At 46.9% G+C, this 26,053-nt stretch overlaps 2 protein-coding genes across 9 annotated transcripts in view; one reads left to right on the top strand and one right to left on the bottom strand.

Moving 5' to 3' along the window:
* Positions 1 to 8,168, top strand: part of IKBKB (inhibitor of nuclear factor kappa B kinase subunit beta) — a 30,434-nt gene extending 22,266 nt beyond the window's left edge. For both annotated transcript variants that reach the window (XM_044437327.1, XM_044437328.1), the window contains exons 18-21: positions 49 to 196; positions 920 to 1,047; positions 6,861 to 6,951; positions 7,953 to 8,168. In XM_044437327.1, the coding sequence (XP_044293262.1) occupies positions 49 to 196; positions 920 to 1,047; positions 6,861 to 6,951; positions 7,953 to 8,021 (436 nt within the window). In that variant the 3' untranslated portion in view covers positions 8,022 to 8,168. The remainder of the gene's footprint in view (positions 1 to 48; positions 197 to 919; positions 1,048 to 6,860; positions 6,952 to 7,952) is intronic.
* A 2,411-nt stretch (positions 8,169 to 10,579) lies between these two features.
* On the bottom strand, positions 10,580 to 25,520 carry VDAC3 (voltage dependent anion channel 3). Of its 7 annotated transcripts, none has more exons than XM_044437329.1 (11): positions 25,384 to 25,479; positions 20,023 to 20,145; positions 19,068 to 19,139; positions 17,953 to 18,002; positions 17,502 to 17,504; positions 16,074 to 16,226; positions 15,246 to 15,298; positions 14,700 to 14,927; positions 12,983 to 13,133; positions 11,705 to 11,762; positions 10,580 to 11,110 (listed from the first exon to the last, which is right to left on the bottom strand). In XM_044437329.1, the coding sequence occupies exons 2-11, from the start codon at positions 20,048 to 20,050 to the stop codon at positions 11,019 to 11,021; spliced, it is 888 nt and encodes a 295-aa protein (XP_044293264.1). In that variant the 5' UTR covers positions 20,051 to 20,145; positions 25,384 to 25,479; the 3' UTR covers positions 10,580 to 11,018. The 7 variants fall into 7 exon arrangements, with proteins under 7 accessions (XP_044293264.1, XP_044293265.1, XP_044293268.1 ...); XM_044437330.1 differs by lacking the exon at positions 25,384 to 25,479 and adding an exon at positions 22,785 to 24,323; XM_044437333.1 differs by lacking the exon at positions 20,023 to 20,145 and having other exon boundaries at positions 25,384 to 25,520.
* Positions 25,521 to 26,053: the final 533 nt, after the last annotated feature.

Here is a 26,053-nt window from a genome sequence, read left to right as displayed (position 1 = left end):
CACACTGTTGCTGCTCTCGACAAGTGACAGGGCGAGTGTTCTTTACAGTAACACAGTTGTCTGCAAGCAGAAGGCTCTGGAGCTGTTTCCAAAAATGGATGAGGTCATGACCCTGATGAACGAAGATGAGCAAACAGTTGTCCGTCTTCAGGAGAAACGGCAGAAGGAGCTGTGGAACCTGCTGAAAATTGCCTGTGTGAGTGAAGCGGAAGCGCATGTGTACGGCATCAGAGCTGTCTCTGAGTGACAGAACGGTGTCCACTCATTTCTGCTTGGCTACGACTTCTAATTTACTGCAAAGTTAACTGTGTTGCTTTCTAAATAGGCTGCATACGTCCCAGCCCAAAATAACCCCTTGCCTTGTCAAAATGCCTTGTCAACAGGACCCTAAGTTTTGATAGCTAGTTGTCAAAACACCCTTTTCCACGAACAAGCAGTGCTGGATCAGGAAGCACTTAAAACCTCAGGGGAAAGTGCAAAATGTGCTTACTCGAGAACTACCAGGGCAAATAAGGTGGGATTCCTGCCACAACGGGGGGGAATACATTCCACCATCCCCTTCTCAGGAGCAAGGCTCACTTGCACAGTTGGCTTGACATGACAGCTTGCCTTTTGAAATCTACCAAACTAAGCGGAAGGGAGAGAAAAGTCTCTTTGGGTGCAGGGTTGCTACCTGCTGCAGTTTGCCAACTGATACAGGGAGCTCTCTGCCAAGAAACTTGTCTCCTATCCCTGGTCTTCTCTTTGAAGGTATTCTAGGCAATTGGAAGCACAAGCTCTGTCCTCGCTTAAGATCCGGTCCCATGTTGGTATGCACATATCCCATAGCCCGCTTCCTGGAAGGGAGGTGGTGCTGACTTCTCTTTGAAGCAGTTTATTTCTCCATGCAGAAAGCTGAACCTGTTTTTCCCTCTGGCAGAGCAAGGTACGGGGGCCTGTCAGTAGTAGTCCGGATGGCATGAGCACCACACGCCTCAGTAGCCCGGCTCCGCTGTCAGCGCAAGTCACAGCCCCACACACTGGCTTAACAGACGATGGAATTAAAAGGTAATGCGCCGAATAATCATCCAGTGGCATAGTTGCAAGCTGCACTTCTGTCTAATTAGACAACTGAACTGGAGGAAGTCTGTGTTTGTTTACACTCCTCTAAAAGCTGGTTGCTGAGCAGTTTCGCTTGTTGGTTGCAAGAAAATAAGGCATGCTAATACCAGAAATTAGTCTTATAGAACCCTTTTTATTGGCTCGCTGCCTGTGATGGGTAGCTACTATTTTGAACCTCTTTGCAAGGTGAAACTAAGTCACTGTGTAAGAAAAGGAAGCAGGCACATGATTCCAGCAGCTTTTCATTTTGCCAGCTTGTGAGGGCATTAAAATCCATTAAGTAAATGAAACAAAATTTTAGCATGAAGCATCTTTTCATTTCACATGTTGACTTGTGCTGCTTGAGCTTTGGGTGCAAGCAGGACAGGTTGAGCTTGCGGCCACCTGAGGGGACGCTCCCGTTGATGCAGCCCAGTCGCATCAACGTGATGCGGGATCAAATTGCAGCGTTTGCCTGGATGAAAACCAGCCAAGCCTTTCCCTACTACGTGCTGCCCCTGCCCAGCCCGAAAACACCTTTTCTTAAAGCTTAGAAGTAACAGGGTGTTAGTGTGCTTCCGCTATTGTTTTATTGTTTTTTTATTGTTTTACCATTTACTTCTGTAAGGGGTCCAGAAGTTGCCTTCCATTTGTAGCTCCTCTTGAGTTTCCCCACAGCTTCTTCCATTGTTTTTCTTACCAGAAAAAAAGCTAAGGAAGAATAAGCCCGCTTAAGAAAAAGGGTGGCGCTCACTGGACGCTAGGCGCACAGTGAAGTTCTGCTGGGTAGAACATACCCAGCATAAAACGTAACCCATATGAATAGCAAAGCCTGTTTGGATGTAGTAGGCTAGGAGATAAAACATGTAAGCCATGTACCCAAACAAATTTGTTACATAGAAACATAGGAAACAGAGCGAGTCAGAGGGGGTCTCCCGGGCCATCTAGTCTGACCTCCGGCACCAGCCGGCTCCACTCACGACATGCCCACCATGTGGACGTCCAGCCTATCCTTGAACACCCACACCGATGGGGCCTCCACCACCTCCTGGGGAAGCCCATTCCACACCGTCGGGGTCCTGACTGTCCGGAAGTGCTTCCTGGCATCCAAATGGAACCTTGGCTCCCTGAGTTTTGCTCCGTTGGAGCGTGTCCTGCCTTCCTCTGCAGGGGAGAACAGGTCTCTACCCATATCCATGTGACATCCCCTCACATACCTGCATGTCGCCAACAGATCCCCTCTGAGTCTCCTCTTCTCCAGGCTGCAGAGACCCAGTTCCCTCAGTCTCGCCTCATACCCCATCCCCTGCAAACCGACCACCAACCTTATGGCCCTACGCTGCACTGACTCTAACTTGGCTACATCCTTTCTGTAATGAGGGGCCCAAAACTGAGCACAATACTTCAGTTGCGGGCGCACTTGAGTCGTGTAGAGTGGTAGTAATACCTCTCTTGATCTAGAAGCCACACTTCTGACTATGCACCAAGGGTGGTGTTCGCCCTCTTGACCACCGCATCACACTGCTGACTCAAGTTCAGTCTGCAGTCAACCAGTACCCCAAGGTCCCTTTCACAAGTGCTGCTCTCCAGCCACTTATCACCTAACCTGTACTTATGACAGCTATTCCTATGCCCCAAGTGCAAGACCTTGCACTTATCCACATTGAATGCCATCCTGTTGTCTCTTGCCCACTTCCATAGTCTGTCCAGATCTTTTTGGATCTGGAGTACCTGCTCCTCAGTTGTGGCCACTGCTCCAGTTTTAGTGTCGTCTGCGAATTTGATCAGCAGACTGTTCACCCCTTCATCCATGTCATTAATTAAAAGATTAAACAGGATTGGCCCCAGGACAGAGCCCTGGGGGACCCCGTTTATCACTGGCTGCCATCCCGATGATTCCCCGTTAAAGGTTACCTTCTGCTTTTGGTCAGTCAACCATGCCCTAATCCACCGGACAGTGCTTTGGTGTATCCCAAAACTCCTCAGTTTCTCCACCAGGATATCATGGGGCACTTTGTCAAAGGCCTTGCTGAAATCCAGGTATACCACATCCACTGCATCCCCTCCATCTAGCCATCGCGAAACCTTGTCATAGAATTCCACAAGGTTTGTCTGGCAGGACCTGTTTTTGCGGAAGCCGTGTTGTGTGGCTGCCAGCCTCCCTTCCCTATCTAGCATCACTAGATCTCTCTCTATTATGAGCCTTTCCATTGTTTTTCCTACAATGGACGTAAGGCTAACCGGTCTATAATTCCCCATGTCTTTTCTACTACCCTTTTTGAAAATTGGGACCACTGATGCCACCCTCCAGTCCTCTGGAACTTCACCCATTCTCCACGAGGTCTCAAAAATGGAGGCCAGCGGGCATGAGAGAACCCCTGCCAACTCTCTAAGTACTCTCGGGTGTAACCCGTCAGGGCCTGGTGCCTTTGTAATGTCCAATGCCCTGAGGAGCCCCTCAACTTCAAGGGGGGGTGACTCTAATCAGTGCCCCTAAGTCCCCAGCCTCATCTAATCTCCTATGCGGATCTCCCCCGTCCTGCTTTGGGGAGAACACAGAGGCAAAATAGTCATTTAGCATCTGTGCCTGTTCCCTCATATCAGTCACTGGATCTCCTTCCTGCTTATTTAGTGGTCCCACCACTTGTCTCCCCTTCCTCTTCCTATTTACATGCTGAAAGAAGCCCTTTTTATTGCTCTTGATATTCTTGGCAAGTCTCAGCTCGTAATCAGCCTTAGCCTTGCGAAGAATCCTTCTGCAACGGGCCTCCTCCTCCCAGTATACCCTTTTGTCTATTTCTCCTGGTATCCATTTCCTACGGAGGTTCCTCTTTCGTCTAATCCCTCTAACCAGCTCCTTTTGCATCCATGGCGGCACTCTCCTCCGCCTCCCCACCTTACTGACTAGAGGTATCGTCAAGGCTTGCGTCTCCAAAACCTCCCTTTTGAGTGCTATCCACCCCTCCTCAACCCGCTTACCTTCCCGTAACCTATCCCAGGAGACTTTCCCCAGTCTGGCCTTCAGTTGGCCAAAGTTGGCCCTCTTGAAGTCCCAGCTTCTAGTGCTCGACCTGCTGCCCGTTCGCAGTCCCCTGATCTCAAACCAAAGGATGGAGTGATCACTCGCATCCAGGGCTCCCCTAATCTGTACTTCATCTACCAGCTCCTCCCTATTGGTCAAGACCAGGTCAAGGATGTTTCCCCCCCTCGGCACCTCTCGGACCCTCTGTGTGAAAAACACTCCCTCAATAGCTTCTAGGAAGCGATGTGACCTGGCTGTCACCGCCGAGTGAGTCTCCCAAGTAATATCCAGGAGATTGAAATCTCCCATAATTACTGTGTCTCTCCCCCGAGATATCCTTAGAATCTGGCCTGTCAGGACATCATCCAGGGTCTCAAGTTGACCTGGAGGGCTATAACATACCCCCACTGTCAGGTCCCTTTCCCTGTCAAGACCCCTAAGTTTCACCCAGACTGCCTCTACCGAATCCCCATCTGTGCTGCATTCTATCTCACTGCATCCTATCCCTTCCCTGACATATAAAGCCAAGCCCCCACCTCTCTTTCCCTTCCTGTCCTTTCTAAAAAGGTGATACCCTTCTATGTTCACATTCCAGACTTGCCTTTCATCCCACCAAGTTTCTGTGATTCCCACCAGATCATACGCTCCTATTCCCAGGAGAGCTTCAAGCTCTTCCTGCTTATTACCCATGCTCCTAGCATTGGTGTACATGCACCTCAACTCCTTCCCACTGCTTCCTTTCCTTGGAGTTCCCAGCCTCCTCCTTCCTCCCATCCTCCCTAATACCTGGCCCCTCTCAGAAGGAGTCCTGTCAGTCCCTGCAGTACCTCTAAAACCCTGCTCCCAGAGCCCTGATCCTCTCCCCACACTTGTCCAGTGCAGACACGTTCCTGGGGGGCCTGAACCCACGTGCCCCGGCTCAGTTTAAGGTCTTCGGGACGAAGCTTGCTAGAGCATCTCCAAAGGACCTTTTCCCCATCCTCATGAGGTGTAACCCGTCCCGTGCCAGAAGTCCATTGGCAAGAAAACGAGTGCCGTGGTCGAGGAACCCGAAGCGTTCCTTCTGGCATCACACCCTAAGCCAGTCGTTCACCTTGGAGGCCCTCCTGTCCCTGCCTGGCCCAAATCCCCGGACAGGTAAGATTGACGAGAAGGCCACTTGGGCCTTCAGCTCCCTGAGTTTCTTCCCCAAGGCCTCAAAGTCCCTGGTGGTCCCAACCACATCCTGCCTGGCCACATCTTTTGTGCCCACATGGATCACCAGGAGCGGCTGGTGACCCCCGGAGCGAATGAGACGCTCCACTCTGTCTGTCACATGCCGGATGCGTGCGCCCGGCAGGCAGCAGACCTCCCTTGTCTCCAGGTCGGGGCGGCACACCGCCGGCTCAGTGCCCCTCAGCAGGGAGTCCCCAACAACAAGCACCCGCTGCCGTGCCTTCCCGGTGCTGGTGGGCGGCCGTGCCCCGGCCCTCGCCTCTCCCGCAGCGGCCCCCTCGCCGCCTGACGTCCCAGGCTGGGGGTCCTGCTGGTCCCCCGAGGCCTCCTCAGCCCCAGCCTCCCCACGTGGAGAGAACCTGTTTCCCAGCTCCAGACTGGTGCCAGGAGGCGGACAGGCCGTGCTGGCCTCCTCCTCCTGTGGGTGACATGCCTCCATGTCTCTGGGGCTGCTCCTCCCGTGGCCCCTCCCTCCACCCTCCGTCCAGGGGGGGCTGCTCCGGGGGGGCCTGGAGAGCTCTCTCGGCCCTCAGGCCCCTCACCTCCGCTTCGAGCAGGGCCACCGTCTTGCACCGAGGGCAAGTGTATCCCTGCCTCTCTCCTGGGGGAGAAGGGCGAACACGTCGCGGCTCTCGCAGCGGACCGCAACACCCGTGGCTCCCGCCAAGGCCACCTCCTGGCCTGCCATCGGGATCCCTTCCGAGACCCGACCTTGGTCCCCTGCCTTGTTAGCTCTGCAGTTCCCCGCACTCGCCCAGCTGTCCCAGACGAAAAGCCACTCGCGCACACACAAGGAGAAGATACACTTAAATTTAAATCGGAAGCACAGCACAGCACAGCAAACAAAACAACCCATCCAACCCCTGGGTCCCAGGGAAGGGAGTCTCCGGCAGCCCGGGCCGCTGCCCAGGGCCGAGGCCCCGCCTGCCCGCGCCCTCCTGGCCGCTCTAGCCTCCCCGGCCCCGCCCCCTTCCTCTCCGCTGCTCCTGGCCCTCTGCTGCCCGCCCAGCTCCTCCCTTGACTCGCCTCGCCAGCCCCCTGGCCGCTCAGCCTCTCTCCCTGCCGGTGCCTCCGCTGCGCTGCTGCTCCGCCAAGAGGCCAGAGCCAAACAGTATCACCCAGGACAATGCTTGTACTTTTTCTCACAGCAGGTAAGAAATTCTGCACTGGGGTTTTTTTGTGGCAATATTTGGTGGCATTACCTTTTCCTACCTGTCCTCATATGGAGCTGGAGTGCATTGTTCTAGCAAAAACAACGCTCAGGTTTAAATTATATCTGGACAAAGCATTACATTTACTTGCCTTGAAGAGCACCGTTTCAGCCACAGGACTTCTAATTTTCCTCAACACTAGAACAGCAGCTTGCGACATTGTACAAAGGGAAAAAATCTGATTTTTGCCCCAGGTTTGAGTAAGCCTGTTATGAGAACCAAAGTGACACTTTGAGTGCAGACACAAAGGAACAGTTACTAGCAAGTGCATTTTGTTTTGTTTTTCTTGTGAGATGCTCTTTTCATTCAGTCTTCTGTGACTTGTCTCTTAGTGATGAGCTGCTGTCTGAATCTCAGAGCCTCTGCAGTCAGCTGGAGAATGTGATGCTTGACACGATGAAGGATCAAGAGCACAGCTTTATGGTAGCGCCTCATTTTGTGATACAAAGCTGCGGGGCGTGGGGGGTGCAGGGAGACAGTACCTTTTCAAGCTGGGGTCCATGAGTGACTGACTGAAGGAGGGATAAAAGATGGGGGCACATCCAGAGCTAGAAAAGGGGTTTCGTTGGTAGTTACCGTGGCCCAAAAATATGCAAAGGAGCAGTTATTGTTCAATAATGTCTCCTGCCTGTTCTGCACCATGTATCATCTCATTCTTCCCCATTTTTTAAAACAACGAGCATTAATTATAAAAGAAACACGCCCAAAATGCATGGTCAGGACTACTTGTACTCGAGATGCATGCAGTTTACCATTTTGTAAACCATTTAGTGGATGTGACTTTCTCTGTGGTTGCTTTTGTTTCCTGGGGTTATGTTGCCCTCCCCCTATTTTGGTAGAGTCTGGGGACTCTGGGGAGGGGCTTTTTGGATCCCTGCTGTAAAGGGTTGGGGTACTGGGGAAAAATGAAGCACTAACCTGTTTCCAAGCTGCTAGCCATCTTTAGTACTTTTGAAAAGACAGAGAAAGCTAGCAACTTTTGGGGACAGAAGCACACGGACACAGAGGATGTGCAGTTTATTTTAACGAAGCCACATTCTGTTCTGTTCAGTCACAAAGTCATGTATCACAACCCCTTGGACAACATTCCTCCAGGCTCTCTTGTCCTCCACCATCCCCGAGTCTGCCCACCCCCACCGCCCCAGTGACTCCATCCAGCCACCTCATCCTCTGCCATCCCCTTCTCCTTTCGCCTTCAATCGTTCCCAGCACCAGGGTCTTCTCCAGTGAGTCCTTCCTTCTCACTAGGTAGCCAATGTATTTGAGTTTCTTTTCCAGTATCTGACCTTCTAAAGAACAGTCAGGGTTGATTTTCCTGACTTGAAAACCCCTTGGGCAGCAAAACCATAGAGGAACTATATTTTGGGAGGGAAAGTGGCAGTTTGTGAATAATGTATCAAAATGAGGTTCTGTTTTGTTTTTAGGCTTTGGACTGGAGTTGGTTGAAACTTCAAGTGGGAGAGAGAGAGAATCTAGAGCAAACCCAGATGTAGAGAAAAAAGGCTTTCGTTAAGCAGCTTAAAAGTTAATGAAGTTAACTTTGCGGGTGATCTAGTTATTACTACAGCTGCTTTCTGGATGAGAAGCCTCTGGTGTATTTGACTTATGAATTATCTGTATATAAAATGTGTTTTTCTGTACTGCTTTGAGTGTGACTTTGCCACCTAGGCGCTGTTTTACTCTTGAGTTTAATTGCAGGCTTCTACCGTGCAAGTGACTATATAAGGCCAGCTTCAAACACTGGGACAATACAGCCTTCAGACATTGTAGTGCACTAGCCTTCCCTTTCATGAATTTGTCAAACCTTTTTTATAAAGTCATTTACATCTTGCAATAATCAATTCTATAGTTAATGGGGTGCTCTGGGTGGAAATTCCTTTTATCTATCCTGAAGCTTCCACCACTTACTTTTCATTGGATGTAAGTAAGTAACCTGAACCTAACCCTCTCCTTACCCACATTCACCGTACCGTTCCTAACTTCATACACCTCCACTCTTAACATTGAGCTAGACAGCATCAAACACAGTAGCCTTTTGTTTGCCCCTTTCTATACTTTTCTCACGCATGGTGACTGTAACAGTACACATGGGTCATCTCGTTGATTCGTACCGGGCCATAATCATATTGGCAGTTTAAACCAGTCCACTCAGACAGAATTTGTAGTGATGCAGTGTTGGGGTAACATGATCAAACAATCCACCATAACGCCAAGATTCCTTTGCCGCTTAGGCGCTGCCTAGTCACATTCCGTCTATGTATGCAATTTGTGGATTTTTGCCCCAGTGAGAGTCATTACTGAGTCATACATGCAATTTTAATACCCATTTCATTAGGCAAAATCTATTCCCTTTTGGCTTCAACTAGCCCTAAATAATTTGGTGTCACCAACAAACAGCCTTGTTGTCCACTCAGATGATGGCTCCAATACAGACCCTTGGGGTGGGAGCTCTGTTTATATCCTACAAGTCCTGAACATTTATTCCCACTCCAATTGCTTTTCTTTTTTGCCAATTACTGATCCTTAAGACAACTTTTCATCCCATGTTTGCTGAGTTTCCTCAAGTGAAGAATTTTGACAAAAGCCTTTAGGAAGTTCAAGTAAACTATCGATCAAATCCCCTCATTCATTTTGGCTGACACTCAAGAGTTGGTGAAACAGGACTTATCTTTGTAAAAGCCATGCTGCTTAATCTGTATTTAGTAATATTTTCCACCAATTTACCTGGAAGAGATGTTAAGGTGACTGGCCTGTAATTTCCTGGATTCCCTTTTAAAAATCAGTGTTATAATTGGCCACTTTCCAAGCCTAAGATACAGATACTATCTTGGTTATGTTGTTTAACCTTTTTTAAGATGAACAATTTCTTTGCAAAACGACTTAAAAAAATCACAGATGGATATCCTCTGAACTCAGTAATTTTGTCTTCCATCAAATTATAGAATGTCATTGCAGTCTCGGTATCAGCAGTGCACAAGAAACCCATCTGAGACCTCCCTGTCTTTGACCAAGAAGCTCCAAAACAAGAGCAAGCCCTGGAAGTTTTTATTTGTATACACTATAAATATTGACCTAACAAGCTCTTTCTGCCTTATCAGTGCAAAGACTACTAAATCCATCTTCCCTATAACCTGAAAGTCACAAGATCTTCTTAATAAGAGCCATGAGATCACGCTACAGCCCTTTTTCCCCATAACACAAGGTTTTCGAAGAGAACAGATGGCACACTTGACATGCACAGTGTCTTGAGAGCTGACAGGAAAAAAGAGTAGGCAACAACTGGCAAAGGGAACAGCCACCAAGGATGGTTCAACTTCACTCACTCGGATACAATCCTCCACTGTGGATAAAGTGAAGCTGAATTTACTGTGTATTCTCTTCTGTGCATGGCAAATATCCAAAACTACTTAACTAGAGTTTGAAGAATGCCTCCTACTCCCAGGTTTTTTAAGTAATATTTGGAATCAGTGGAAAAGCCAGATAATTTTAGACCCTGCCTTTATGGCCTTTAGATTCCCATCCCAAGATGGCAATGTGTATTGGGAGATCCTGTGCGTATTTTTCTCAACTAAATTGCCCTGTGTTCAATAGAGGCGGTTGTGAAGTCTACGCGCAAGATTTGAACCAAGAAGCCACCAGCAAGTGTAACAAGACAGGAAGCTGGGAGAGAAACACAAGAGCACAATGAAGTCAGAAAGCTTGCATGCTGCAGTCCCCCACCCCACCTTCCATGCTCAACACGCTATACAGTGCTTCCCATTCTGATAGGTTAGCAAAATTTAAAGCAGGGGGAGCCCCTTCCATGGGATGGGATATAGCCCAAAGTTTTAGCAAAGCCCAGCCCCCAGTGCTGGTGAGAAGAGTTTACAATTACCCGGGTCCCTTCGATCTACTAAACAGGAAAAATGCCTGGTGTTCTGCATTTGCTCAATGTTTCTAGCAAACGTGGCAACACGGGATGCTCTGGACAGCTGCTCCAGCTTACTTGGCAGACTTGGTCCCCAGCACCTAACATTTACTGCTATCAAGGCAGGAACAGCCAGACGAGGAACAGGCTCCAAATGTGATTGGATTTATTTCCACTTTGATGCAAAACCAAAGCTTTCACTACAGCACAAAGACCAGTTTTACAAAAGGTCATGAGGGGGTAGGACATGCAGAATGTGATGTATAACACAGAAGGATTGGTGGGGGGGGATTCTTTCTGTTAAACAGATGCTATGCTGTCTTTTGAGGAACATATTTAAAAGTAACTGAGGAACTGAATTGAAATGTAGCACAACCAATACAACTTCCATGCATGCCTTCAAGTATTGCCCTTCATGGTTTGCACTCTCCAGACTTCCATGTTTGGGGTTACAACAATTCTTTGGAAGAATATCAAGTTCACGCTTTTTGAAGTGTCACAGAAGAGTTTAAGGCCAGAACATGTGGGGTTTGTTTTCTCCTTCATCTTCCAGTTAAAGATTTACACTTCATCAGAACCTACATTAAGCTTCCAACTCAAATCCTAGCCCAATTTTATGGCCACCGGTGCTGAAGTTCTTGCCATCAATCAGAGTCGAGAGATTCAGCTTCACACCTGGCAAAACACAGGGTCTTCTGTAAGAGAACGCCGCAACACAGAAAAGATTGCTAGGCAGCAGAGTCAGAGAGTGCTGAGAGAGCTGAAGGCAGAGAATGCCAGGCCTCAATTACAAGGCAGGGCATTTTTGGTAATGCTGCCCATCTGCTGAGGAGTTTCAGGTGAGCTGTTCCTCCAGACATACTCTGGCTACCCTACACTAGCTTCTCTTCATTCTCCCCATGGCAGGAAGTTCCCTGGCACGATCACTGGCCAAGTGCGGTAGTCTGGACTCTTCCCTGCAGGGTTCCTGACTTACAAGAAATCCCACTGCAACATTCTGAGATTTCAGGAGCAACAGCCCATACTCATGCAAGCTTGTCTTAGTCATAAGGACTAGGAACTTTTTATATAACAGCAAACTGTAATTCTGGACTGAATACAAAAATACCATAAACTTCATAAAAATGTGTGTTTCTCCTAAATTCACTTACTGGAAAAGTTTTCAGTGTATCCAAACTGTTCCCTTTTATCCATCTACTCTGTACTGCAGCTCACATGCAATCAAAACTGGCAATACTGTGAAATCAGTACATCTGACAGTTTACATACCAGGTCGTAGAGTCTGAGTGTAGCCAAGTCCAATGAGGCAGGCATTATTAACTTTGGCCTAGACAGAAATTTTAAGAGAAATATATAAATGATACACAGGTTCTTACTTCCTTTCCTGGAAAAGTGCTTGGGGCTGTCTTTCTTGAAGAGTTGGCAAGACATATCTTTAAACACTGTAAGTGGTCTTGGGTGAGTTAATGCTGCCCAAAGCAAAGGGACCCTAACCCTTAAATATTAAGACAATAAAATTCATCCCTTGCATGTTACATGAAAGGGAAATAACCAAATCTTGAAACAATACAAGAGTCTGAATACTAAACCAAGTTCATGGTGCTACTGTTTATTTCAAAGTGAAAAAACATGTCCAAACCAGAAAGGCCTAGTTCTCAAAGAGGGGGCTGACATGCTCCTGGTTGTCACACACCACTCAGGGTGCCGACTCATGACTGAACATTCTCCCAACAGAACAAAATCCTTGCACTTTGAAAACTACGTAAGAACAGGGAGAAAGCTGGTTTCAAGCCTTTCTCCTGTGTCACCCTTGGTCTGTTTCATGTAGGGAATTAAGTATGAAGGTGCAGGTAGAGGGAACACAAACACATTTCATGACTCCTATCACTGACGTGCTAAAGGTGTAACCTACACAGAAAGGGCCCTGCAGTTCTTGACATGCCCCAGCCAGCATAGCTGCCTGTGAGCACTGGCCCTTTTTTCTTTCTAAACTTGCACAGGATTCTGCCCTAAAGTGATCCAGGTAAGGTCACAAAACAAAGGTCAACAGTGAGCTTCACTACCATGAAGAGCAGCTGAAGAAACCTGGGACAAACGCAAAGGGCAAGAAAGACAGGGAAAGCGCTGCATGTCCAACCCATGCAAGAGATGCCAGGAAATCATGCTCCACTGTTTCAGCCTGGCTTTCTCCTGGCCTCCTGCGCTTCTTGCTTCAACCTACAGCTGGAGAGTTTGCAAGCCTCCACCTCCATTTATGATTAACCGTATTGTCATGCCATACTGGGAATAACATTAACTATAGCTTGTTTCAATCAAGCCAACTTCAGATCAGGGTTTCTGATGCTGCCTAGCATGAAAATAACCACAGAGAATTAAATGCATGGCTGGGTCTGGGTGACCCAAAGGAGCCAAGCACCACCTCTGGATTGCATGGGATGAGGAAGGAGCGCGAGAGGCTGGTCAGAGGCTGGGGTCGTTTGTTTCTCGCTCAGGATGCCACACCCAGCACACATTGCTAGCACACCAGGAAGATGGCGACATGCTTACCGAAATGGAGGCTTTGTCGTCCAGCAGGTACTTGGCGGCAATCCCACACAGGGTGTTATTACTGCCAGCAGTCCAGGCAAGACTTACAGATGTTTCGACCTTGTTATTAACTTTCTGATAGATTGAGCCACCAAATTCAGTGCCATCATTCCTGTTTGTAACATATCACATAAAGATTCAGTACTGCCCCTGCAAAACCACCTCGCTTCCAACCACAGCAAATGCCTGACTTCTTTCTGTCCCTGCGGCTTCCCCAGTCTTTCTCCGACCATTAAGAATTCTGTATTTCTTCTGTCTCCCAGGCCCAGAAGAGCGAATAGCAATTTTGAACAGCAGAGATGAACCCAGATTCTCTTCTTGCCCTAATGCTCTTCCACTCTATCCAACAAGTTACATTTATGCTGATATATGAAACAGCTGGAGTAGGGAGAAGTAACACAGAGGCACATGTTTTGCCCTTTCCACATGCTCTATAGCCTGGATAAAGTAGCAACTGAAGGGGGCGGGGGAATGAGCCTTTCCCAAAGGAAGAGGTAGAAGTTCCTTCAATTTGCCTGGTGAATGAAGTGGCCTCCCACCCAGAGACATGAGCCAGACCTGGATATACTTAGCACAAGCAAAGATACTGCATCATGCCCTGCCCCGTGCCATCGTTTGACTACCTCCAGCATCCCCTATTTAAGATGACAACAGTGGGATTAGCTGCAGTCCAGCTGCATGGCTGTCTTGCCCCTACAATGAGCCCTCCAAGCTAAGGGGAAGTTAAAACTCAAAGTGGGGGGATGGCTGCAGAGAGGAATCCACAGGCATTGCAGCTGTTTGCCTTCTACCTGTGCTACCTGCTTAAGCCCCACCTCCTCCTCTGCTTTAGGTATAAACTGGGGAAGGCCTGTTCCACCAAGTGGAACACTATGTGCACCGTTAGCATTGTGCTCTGAATTGTACAGTTGCGAGTGTGGCTTTTTTTCCTAATTCCATTAAGGGTTCAGACTGTGCCCATGTTTATAGAACAGTGGTCCACATTGTGCTTTTTTAAATAATCTTAGGACCTTCTATAACCCCATTCCCAATTGCCTTATGCTTCACATCTGCTGGCTGGCATAAATAAAACTGGATCAGAACAAAAGGCAAAACTTCTTGCATCAGTTATTAAGATGAGATCACAAATTCATGTTATTAGGAGAGACGTGGCACAGGCACTATCTTTTCATGTTATGCAGACATATCCTTTATCCAATTTTTAGTGAGTATCCATACCCCATTTTGTTCTTTTATTCTATTTCGCTATCTTACATACTATTGTTCTAAGAACTTTTAATAATGTTGTAATGATGATTTCACTGATTCATTGTCTTACGTATTGATTTCTAGAAATATCTATGGAACAAGCGCACACCCTGATGGGGCCAGGGAGCACCTAATGCTTCTTCAGGAAGGAAAAGAGCCACAGCCGGTCAGCCAAGATGCACCTGCCAGCTCTAAAGATACTTTCTGTGAATCCTCAGATCTAGGACCTTCACCAGTTATGTGAAGCTCAAAGCTAGGACCTTTCATTTTTTCCAATGAAAAAATATGATGGTAGCACTATTTCCCAAATAAAGTCCCAAGGGACTGAGGACCCTAAAGGAACCCTCTTCTCAATAATCAATAATTATTGGCTCCTTCAGCCTGAAATCAGCACTTCAGCCCATTTCCGTGGACCCAAACCAATACTTACACATTCGTATGCAGCTGGAAGTCTGCTGCCTTGTAACCCAGTGCAAAGTTATTCTGTGACAGCTTGGACTTGGCAGTGTCAAAAGCCATCTGGTAGCCAGCAAGCCAACCCTCGTAGCCCAACACAGCCCAGCCATGGATGGTTGGTCCGGAGAGGTCAATGTCAACATTACAACCTATGTTTAGATATTCTCGTTTATAAGATGTCTTCAACTTCCCACTCTTCTTCCTGGGGAGGGGGAGAAAGAGTTGATTAAGTAACTGGAGTCGATCGCTTAGGATTACAGAAGACAAAAGCACACAGAGTTATTTCACTGCCAATATATTCTGTTACACTTTACCTTTAGGGATAGACTTAAGGTCTACCTGTTGCTATGAAAAGAGACAGTCTGCGCCAACATTTTAACACAGTCATTTAAAGATAACCTCAAACAAATGGTGAAAGTAACCACCTGTGTGGTCTAGTGACCTTAGAAGAGCTCACTGCATCCAAAGTGAAATGCATAAAACAAAGGTGTGCCCGCTCTTGGGATAGGTGCACACTTACCCTGTGTTTGGTACAAACATGGTTTCAAGGGTCATCTTCAGTCCCTCAGCCAACTGAAGTAGAAAAAAGAAAATGCTATAATGGTTCTCTCTCTCTCAAAAAAAGAGCAAACTAACTAGCCACATCTTCTTTCTAGATTAATCGTTTCTACTTAGCATTTCTGGTTCTTGTACAATGATAGTTCCAGCACAGACCAGTGGAACAAAAACACGCAAGAGGTTCTAGAGAACAAACTTTTTAAAATTTTTGTAGTTTTTCAACACAAGGCATAATCCCTGCTGCTGCCTCTAATCAGTATCCCCTGGGGAAAAAATGTTTCTGCACTGCATACTGCCTAAGAGGATACGCATACTTTGTTTCAAACATATAATCAGCAATCCAAGCACTGCTGTTTCTATGTCCATAAATTCAAACTTAAGTAGTCCATAAATTATGCCTGTAATTTCTGTCTAGTTCCACAAATTCAAAGGCTATTTTTCAGAAGCCATTGAACTAAATTGAAAAGAAAAAAAGAAAATCTTGGACTTCCCTATTGTAGTCGTGTCACGAAGTGGCCTCACATCTGGCAGAAATCCCCACCATATGGGGGAACAAGCAGAGGACAACAGCTGCCCAGCTGTGTGACACGCCAGCCCAGGCAAACCCACAGAAGTACCGATGCTTCCGTGGCTTTCTACTTTGCTCTGCAAGGTTTTCAGTGTGTAAATGGCAGTTCTGTTATTTGCATTTCACTGCTCGTGTTTCTTCCCCTCCCAGCAGAAATCACCTGCCTCTTGACCTCTTTCAGCACACATGGTGCAATGAAGGAATCCTTCTACCCCCTCTCACCTTATCCTCCATGGTCAGCTCTGTCCCCAAGGTGTTGTCAGTGTTCCATTTTTGGCTGAAGGTAAGTCCATAGTCTTTGAATTTGTATTTGGTCTCTAGGCTGCCTGTGGTTTTCCCTGTGTCTGCGCTGGAGGAGCCAGTGGTGGTAAATTCCTTCGGACACAGAAGATGAGAGTTAAAATGCAAATGTTCTGAATCTGAATATGAAATTCTAGCAATGCATGAAAGCTTAGCTCTACTGGCAGTGCAGTTTATAATCACTGGATTTCAAAGTCTGCAGTGTTATTGTTTAATCTTGTAGATCGGCCCACAAAAGTTGCTAGCCCACAAAAATCCATTCTAGCCTGCCAGCCTTCAATATGCCTGTGCTGGAAATTTAGAACTAAGGAGATGGACAGACACCACCTGACTTTGTGGCCACCTGGAGGCAATTTTATATTGCCACGGTAAGAAAGCAACTGGCTGCTTATGAGCATGACTGCTAGCCAACTGAGGTGACTTCTAACCTGAAGTTACATTGCAAGTTAGTGGGCACGGACTATCTTTCCAAGTCACTTTAGTACATCAATTATATTGTAGGGTCTAAATGAGATGTTGACTTAGGTGCTGTACAATGCATGGTACATGAGTACCAGGTAAAAGCTTATGGTTTAGCAAATAAAAAGCATAAGCAACAAGAAACAAACATGATGATGGAAATTGTGACCAGTTATGGTACCAGAGGAAGATATTCCTTGACTTTCCTTCTTTGCAAGGCAGGGAGAAGAAAAAGACTCTTGCTATCATATGACCAGATTAAGAGGAAGGGAGGTTTTCCTGGCAGCTAGAGCAAGATCTACTTTTGGCTGGGGGAATCAGCAGCACACACCACATGTGCTACTATTCATCTCACGACTGTCATGGGCAGAGGAGTGACTGCATCCTTACTTAAATCCCATACAACAAGCTTTCCTAGTCTAAGCCAGTTTCCAGCTTGCATTTCTAGTGGGAAGGCATTTTATCTCAATGCAATCTTGAGATATGATAGATGAAAACTGAAAGCCAAAGCACCTTGTCAAACTTTAGCCTCAGCAGAAAAAGAAAGCTAGCAAATTGGTTTGGGAATACGACAGTAAAAACACAAAACCCCCCAAAAATCCAAGTTATGTAGTGACACTGTGAGAACGTGACCATTTGAAGAACTATATTTATACAGCAAATGGAGTGCTGAAAAAGCAGCAGCAGCAGCGCAGGCCAAGAAACAAACACCTTGGGGAAGGACAAAAGTTAAGAGAGGCACTGCAGTGCCATGCCTTGCCTTAAATTCCTTTACAAGACTTTGAACCTTTAAAGTGTACAATGGATTAGGAATAGCACTGGATCATGGTCCAAGGATACAAACCCTAAGAAAGAGCACACAAGAGACCACAAAGTACACTGCATTCTTACCAGCTGAATAAACATCCAAACACCGGGGTTGCATGGAAAAGGGAAAAGATGTGTTAAGAATTAGCATCTTTCACAGTCCACGTGTCCATGCGGCCACTCCCGTGTGGGCAGCCACAGCCCTGTAACTCTACACGTATTCAAATAGTCATGTCTCTCCTCTCCCAAAAGCTATCTTGAATACAGAGGGCAAGTAGATAGATCTTTTGCCATCAGATGAAGGCCTTCTTCACATTGTATTAACAGTGACATCAAGCACTAGAGGAACCGAGCCACTAAAGTTAGCATTGCATGGACAGATCAGCAGATGCAACCTCTAGAATTCTCCAGTTTTTTGGTTAAGGCAGAAATTAAGTTAAAGTCCATTTGTTCACTAGTTCAGCACTATGGAGTTACTACTGGTTTTATACAAGCCCCTGTACTGCAGCACCAATCTGAGGTACGCATTACTTACCACTCCACTGGAAGACTTGGTCTTCACCTCTAACTTGACCACTCCAAACCCTGAAATCACGAATACACCACTTCTTATTCACATCACGACAGGCAAAACACCAAAGACAAAGCCCAAGATGCATCAAGTAGCATGTGTTTACCTGAAAGGTGTGGCTTGTGATTACACCCATTTTTATTTTTATCTTTGCAGCCCAAAGAAACTTAAAGGGAAATTCTAGAAATCATGTGACAGAGATCCACAGACTTGGACTGGCCACAAAGTGTGACTGTCAGAACCTGGCTTCTCATCTGATCCAGGGGATGGGTGGCTTTTCATCTCTGGCATCAGGCTAAGGATGGAGGGAACTGAAGAACCTCCAAACCACGTTGTAAAGCCAGGGATGACAGCTCACCTTCCTTCCATGCGTGAAACGAGGAGGACAAGCATCTGTGACACACTGCACTGCAGAAACACTTGGAATGCTTCCAAAGTGCAGTTCCACTGCAGGAAAAATCCCCATTTCTCATGTTCACTACAAGACAAATGGGCTCATGGAGCCCTGTTGATAACGGCCAGGGAGGAACAAAAGAATATCCCCAGCCAGTTTTTAAAACCTGGAACTGTGTGAGGAATTTTAAAACATGCCTTCCATCCTCCAGCCTGGGAGGTAACAGGAAAAGTCTAGTGAACACAGACACAATCATGAACAACGGTAGACTGGAATGCAAGTGAGGGAGCAACAGAGCCAGAGTTTTATTCACTTCATCATTTGAGGGGTGGTGTGTCTTGTTCCTGCTAATTAGCTAATTTTGTTTGGGGGCTCAGCAGGAGGAGGATATAAATGTTTTAAATAGAGTAAGCAAGATACCAAAGCAGGCACCTGAGAGCTTCGTCAATCAGTGGAGTGAACAAGATGGGAGAAAACACATGAAATGATAGGAACACCTCAAATGACTGACAGGCTAATCCTAGACACGACACTGGAAGCCACTGCAAGGCTGCCTGAGGGCAACTGCTAAGCGCAGCCCAGGAGCGCTTCTGTCTTTGGGAAAGCGTTCTGGGATTCTACAGGAGCCCTTCCCTGAGGGCTCAAGCTCAGCACTGAGTTAGATGGTAGCCTTTAGGGTACTTACCATATCCTATGTTGAATATATCCCTGGCAGATTTCCCCAGGTCACAATAGGTTGGTGGGATAGCCATGGGGTCTGGAAGAAGTAAGATTACAGTACAGATCTGGAACTAACTCAGGCATGCCTTCATAGATACAAACATCATTTCCTCAACTTGCAAATATCTTACAGGTAACATATGATAAAGACTTCAATGTTCTATTCTTCAATGTTCCGTCGTATTTCCAGGATTGCATGAGGGGTAAAAAACTTGTCCCAAATATGCCGGGAGACTAAATCCAATAGATCAACTAGCAATATATTATACCATTCCACTTGTGCATGGTTCTGGAAAGAGCAGAATAATAGCTCCTTTGTGACACAAATGCCACCCCACCCAAGGCCTGGCCTTCCACCATAAAAGCCTTTGATGACTTTTACTCTGGCTCTTCCCCCACAGGAAATTTCAGCAAAGCTCAGCTTCAGTAGTGGTGCTCTATTGCCTTCCTTCATGGCAAAGTAGCTTTTTTGCTTTATTCTTAACTCTGGACACAGGAAGCCTCTCAGTTTTAAGTTATAGGTTCAGTGGTAAAATAATAACAACCAAAGTGGCTATTGAATCTGCAATATGGAATTCTGGTCTCTTTGGTGTTACAGTGAAACAGAAGAGCACAGTAGCTACCTTGCTAGCATAGGGTCATTTCCCCCTAAGCCTAGCGTGGATCCTTTTGAACTTTGCTCAACAAGAAATCTATTCTTACCATATGCAGCTTCCAGGACCACACCTCAAAAGACAGAACAGTGCAAAGCAACACAGAACTTGCTTTGCAAATCTGACACACAGGGTATTGTGTGTTGTGTGTTGTTTGTTACTAGACAACCTACCTTCTCTGCCTGTGAACACTAAGTTTCATCGCAATACACCACCTTTTCAATAAATTACCTTTAATAGCTGAACTACTGTAAGAATACTATATACCTGGGGCTCTGGAAGAACAGCCGAACATGGTTGCAGGCTTCTTATTTCACAATTTAGCTCCTAAATCATTTACTTCTCAACTTGAACCTACAGAAGGACTCTTCTCTAGCTCTTAATGTACACCTGCCAAATATGGTTGGGGGGAAAGCATGCATCATTAGTTATCAAAGCCATCATGTGTAGAGAACCTAAGAAAAATCTAGTTTTCCATTCAAAATATAATCCAATAACTTCTTATGGTACATACTGAAATATTTGCAACTTGTGTTCCACTGATTCCAAATTTAATTTCTTAAATGTGTGATTAGAACATGGTTCAAACAAAAAGAAATTATACGAATCAATGCCAGTATCACCTAGTGGACACAATATTAGGTTTAAGACCAGGGTGACCCAGTTGTAAATTGTCATTCAGCAGCAAAACTTTCAGGCAACTTTGCGTCAGTCTCCATCTCTCAATTTAACTCTAATTCAAAGGGGTTTTGTAAGGATAATAGGAAAGGGGACTGTGTATAATAGCATCCTGGAAGAAGAGTGAGATAATAATCTGGGTCTGCATTCTATGAAAAGGAAACATGTCTACTAACTTTTCTATCAGTCTGATTCTTTGCAAATTCAATGGGATTTATTCCTCAGTAACTTGGCAAAGGATTTCAGCCTCCACTTGAAAATATACCCATCCTTGCTATCAATAATCAATTACAACTAATTGCTTTCTGTAACATGAATTCCCTTGCAGAAAAGAACCAGCATATCGGGGTGTACTAAATGCATGTTCTTGCAGTGACCACTCCTTGCAAACTGTGTACTCGTAAGTCTGGAAAGTATATGCCCCACCCGAACCTAAATATGGCACATGGATGATTCACTGAATCATTTGAATCAATTTGATTCACATTTATCATTTGTCATTGAAACATTTCAGTTGGACTATTGTAACGAGCTCTACGTGGGGCTGCTCTTGAAAACGGTCCGGATACTTCAAATGGTGCAAAATAGAGCTGCCAGGTTGCTGTCGGGGACCAGTCATTACTCTCATATAACTCCAGTCCATCATCAGCTTTCCTGGCTTCCCAATGAATTCCAGGCCCAATTTAAGGTGCTGGTTATGACCTATAAAGCCCTAAACGGCTTAGGACCAGGATACCAAAAGGAACGCATTTTTCCCTATATGCCCTCCCGCCCCTTAAGATCTGCAGCAGAGGCCCTGCTCCGGAAACCCTCCTTGAAGGAGATTAGGAGACAGAATACCCGGAGGAGGGCTTTCTCTGTGGTGGCGCCCTAGCTATGAGATGTGCTCCCTAGAGAGGTCCACCTGGCACTATCATTATATGTTTTTTGGCATCAGGTCAAGAGCTTTTTATTCACCCAATATTTTAATGTTTAAAAGATATTAATTATTTTTATTTCAGTTGTGGGTTATTAGTTTTATCTTTGTTGGGGTATTTATGATCTCTTATATTGTTGTATTTATTGAACCTGTTTTGTAAGCCATCTAGAGACACACAGTGATTGGACGGGTTAGAAATATCCCAAATAAATAAGTAAATAAACATTAATTGACTGTGATTTTTTGGGTAAATAAAAAACGGGATTATACCTACACATTTTCCAGCTAGAACCCATATGTCACTCCTTATCTCATTTAATTTTTAAGCACATACAAGCTTTCAACTACCCTAGACTAGAAATATGACCAATCTCCCTTCTTCTATCCCCTGCCTCACTCGAGCAATTTCTTTATGGCATTTCCACGCTGCTCACATAGCTGAGACCTTCTGGGTGCCATATATAAAAATACAGTGAAAAATATGCCATCACAGAAACAGCACAACAGAGAGAAATCAATTGAAGCATCTTAAACTTTGAAAGCCAGAAAAAAATTTCAAACTCTATTAAAAGTCCAAGAAGAAACCTACAAAATCTTGGGAAACTTAAAAATCTTCACCTTGTGCCAAAAAGAATGCAAAGCTGCCAAGTTAAGTCTCTCTGCTGAGGGCATTCCAGAACATGGGAATTCTCACTGAGTTATTCCTGCCCTCTCCCCTGCCATGTGCAGGATCACACTTGGCAGTGGCACTTGATGAAATTCCGCCAATGATGACCTCGAGGGCAGTGATCACAGGAAGCTTTTTCAAGCCTGAGTGCAGCAAAGGGGATTTGAGGGGATCAGGGAAAGGCTGAATATTATCTTTTATGTGTAAGAGGAAGGGGTGCCCTTAGCCATTCCTCCCCCAGCCTGCAGCCCCTGGAAAGTTAACTGCAAGGGAATGCAATCCTTAGGTAAGAACGAGTTCTTGCTCTCCTACATTAGGGTAGCGCAACTTCCTCCAGATGAAATGAGAGCCTATATCATGCTGTCAACAGAAACCAGGAAAGAAACACTCAAGCCATGTTCACACATCACTGTAAGTTAGAATTCTAAAGAACCCAGGCTGGTTGAGAGAACTTGGCTTCTATGAGCTGCTTAAACTTGCAGACTTCCTATGGTGATGTGAGAAGCAGGAACTCTGGCTTATTGCTCCCCAGACAAATGAGAGTTATATGTGATGGTTTGTTCTTGGCTTATGACTCTAGCTTGCTTGGAGAAAGACAACCCATGGTTCCATGCTCACACATCACAACAACAAATCACACACCAATGTTTTAGCCACAGCAATCAGGCAGCAGGTACCAGGCATATCCCCTTTGTTCTCAATTTGTTCTTAGAATTCTGGCTTATTGTGATGTGTAAATATCTTCAGGAAAAATAATAACTTTACCTCATTCAGTATTCTTGATCTGTACGATGTTGGATGACTGGCAGCTAAGACACCTGGCTCCTAATTTATACACAACTGGAATGCTGCTTCTCTTTTAATGAGCGTAAGTGTTTTGTTTGTGATTTTAACAGACAGGACTTTTAAAATAATCAGACCACTAGGCCCCACATGATGCAGACCTACAAACCAGCTACCCCATATTGATTTCCAGCTGAGCTGCCAAGGACCCAACTGCTTCTGTACATGCCAATGCCATGCGCTCAACTCAGCATGGATTGGTTTCTTATACTTCAGATTACAACCATGGCATTCAAGCTGCTACAATCAAGTGCCAGAAATGCAGACCCCAATCCATACCAAGTTCAACCTTGGTGCCAGCACGCACAGAACCACGTGTGTGGTAGCTAAATACCAAAACTACTGCGTATCTTGAGCTTGCAAACTATATTCTGTAACAGCCCTACATACAACAGACTTTCAAATAAGCACTGGCAATCACCCACAAAGTACTCCATGCATCCTTGACACAAAAGAACCTGCTTCCTTGAGATAGCCACAAAATCCACTTTGCAGTATATAACAAGGGTAAAGAAAGCTCAGCTTCACCTGACGCATTTGGACCTCCATCACCCCCTTCCCTATTAACTTCACCAGAAACACCTAATTTTTCCTACAGTTTCTGACTCACCTCTCTCCAGCTCCTCAGAGCTAACACCTCAGACAAGCATAAGAACAACTAGGGTTTCTAAAGGAAACCAAAGCAGCAAAGTAAAATCAAGCTACCCTTTCATTCCCAATAGCAGTTCTCTGTTGCTTTTCTTCACGGTTACAACCAAAATTACACTGAAGGGAAGATGTATCCATGTATATTAGATTGCACATGCATGCACACAGAAAGTGTGCATAAACTCCTGTACAAGAATGTGAGGTGCTCCTGAATGTAGCACATCAGCTGATTTTCAACAGCCCTAAGAACCAAAAAAAGCGGCATGTGCTTCCCCCAACACAATAACACAGACAGCTAATCTGTGTGGTTAATACAGATTCTGACAGGTGTTAGGAGGGGGAAAAGCCATGGCCCTCTTAGGCCATGTCAGCACAGTAACGTCACACACTCCAAGTTCAGCATCCTTCTGAAAGATCAGAATGGTATGATCTTGGCATTGGGTATTCAGCTGCTGAGCTAACCTGGGTTTCCACAACTACTTCTGCAGAATGCTACAGAACCACTGACTTCACAACATTTTTCTAATTCCCCACAACTCCCACACAGCTAATTAGTGATGAATGAAAAGCCACTCTGTACATATCCTAATTCACTCATCACAATTACTTTTCAGATACCAACACAGCTTAGACTTGCCAAGATTTTCAGAGGCACGTGTAAAACTGCCCACACATACGCCTAAGTCCCTAGCATGATCTAGGGGCTCATGTGTCAGACCTAGGCTGGAAAGTGATTCAAATCTCCACTCAGCCACAAAACTCTTCAAATGACCTCGCCAACAATAAAAGTGAGGGGAGCCCATGTGTGCTATCTTGAGTTCATGCCAACAAAAGTGAGACCCTCCCGCGCTATGATTTACACCCTCCCATCCCATCCCATCCCAATCTTGTAATCTTCTTTAGAAATGGTTACAAACTAGTCTGCAAGTGCACATTCATTGAAGCAAGAAGAGGCACTGAATACACATATAAACATTACCATCTCAAGATTACTTTGACCAAAAATCCAAGCCATTGAGCCCTAAGGAGCCCAGTGCTGTGAAAAACCAACAACTACCGATTACTCTGGATTTTATGCAATGTAAACCAGTTTACTGCTGACAAAATGGGCTATAATTTCTGTTTTGTATCCGAATGTCTCCCTAACCCCTTTATTTATTTAGCTTTATCTTTTTAGAAGCAGGCAGTGCAAAAGACGTTTGTCTGCTGAGTGACTGGGCACGTCAACGGACCTTGCCTAGGGGAGGTCACAGGGCCCCAGTAAGTTGTGTAGGGAATTATTCCTTTCTATTCCACAGAAAGCTCCGGGCGGCACATGTGGCCCCCATCCTCTCCGTTCATTCCTGCAGCAGTCCAGCGAGATCAGGCAGCGCAGCCGCCTGTCACCTCCGGACCTCCAGGGGGTCTGAACCCCAGCCCCCCCACATGAGGGCAGGGTCGCCCCTCCACCCAAACCCCCTCTCACGGGGCAGCCCCAGCCCAAGGTCACCTGAGCGCTCCCTCGCTCAGCCGGGAGTGAACCCAAGCCTCCGCAGCCCTGGCCTAGCCACGGCCGGCGCTCGGGCTTCCAGGAGCGGCCCTGCGGTGGGGCTCGGGAGTCGAGCACCCCGACACGCGCACACGCCCCTCCGGGCGCCCCAGGACGCAGGGCTGGGCGGCAGCCTTCCGGAGGGGCGCGCCCCGCAGGCACGGGCCCGGATGAGGGGAGACTATGTGAGGGGACCCCGGGCGCCCCGACCCACGGAGGCCCGCCTAGGCCGGCCCGGGCGCGCATGCGGATGGCGCGGCGGCGCCCCGCGCTCCCCGGAGGAGGGGCGAGCTCCCCGCTTGCCCGTTCCCGGGCCGGCCCGCGCCCGCCTGCCCGCCCGCGCACCTCAAGGCCGCCTCCGCCCTCCGTCCGTCCGCCCGGCCCTCCTCGTCAAGCTGAAGGTCTCTCCTCCGACACCGCGCAGGCGTAACGCTCAAGACCCGGCTCTGACTCCGCCTCTCGCCAGCGCGCAGGCGCGGCCCTCGCCTCGAACCCCTCCTCCTTCCAGGCGCTCCTTCCCCGCACCGCGCAGGCGTAACGCTCAAGGCCTGGTTCCTAGTGGAGCGGCGGCGCTACGGCGCAGGCGCGCCCCTCGCCTCGAACCCCTCCTCCTTCCAGGCGCTCGGTCCCCGCACCGCGCAGGCGTAACGCTCGCGGACCAGCTGCGCCTCGTTCTAGAAGCGCTCCTAGAACGCCAGAGCGCCCAGATCCGTCGCACGGCGCTGCGTTCTTGCGCAGTTCCAGAGGAGGTTTTGCTTGCAATGCGCCCGCATTTTATTACGGGGATTAAGGATAGGGGGGCAACCTGCGCCCCTCCAGAGATTGTACTACAGGTTTTGCCAGCTGAGGAAGATGGGAGCTGGCGTTCAACAGTACGCCCGCTTGATTGAGACTAGCTAGAATGCCCCAACTGACCGTGCAAGCTTTCGAGTTCTGCAGGACCTTTCTTCACGCTTGCACATTCAGCTTTTGACTCGTGTAGCTGCCTGTGCTTTAAACGTCTTTTTGCAGAATC

Source organism: Varanus komodoensis, unplaced genomic scaffold, assembly GCF_004798865.1.
Source record: "Varanus komodoensis strain SLA01 unplaced genomic scaffold, ASM479886v1 scaffold30, whole genome shotgun sequence".
Lineage (NCBI taxonomy): Eukaryota > Metazoa > Chordata > Lepidosauria > Squamata > Varanidae > Varanus > Varanus komodoensis.
Note: the sequence above shows the minus strand (reverse complement) of the source record. Positions and strands in the feature narration are given on the sequence as shown.

Bases quoted from the DNA above. Each gene is read 5' to 3' on its own strand.
- VDAC3 (XM_044437329.1), bottom strand. From the start codon at position 20,050: ATGTTCGGCTGTTCTTCCAGAGCCCCAG. The intron at 14,928-15,245 runs GTAAGTGTGCAC...CCCCCTCCCCAG, and splicing joins ATGTTTGTACCAAACACAGG to GAAGAAGAGTGGGAAGTTGA. The intron at 13,134-14,699 runs GTAAGTATTGGT...TGTTACAAACAG, and splicing joins TTCCAGCTGCATACGAATGT to GAATGATGGCACTGAATTTG.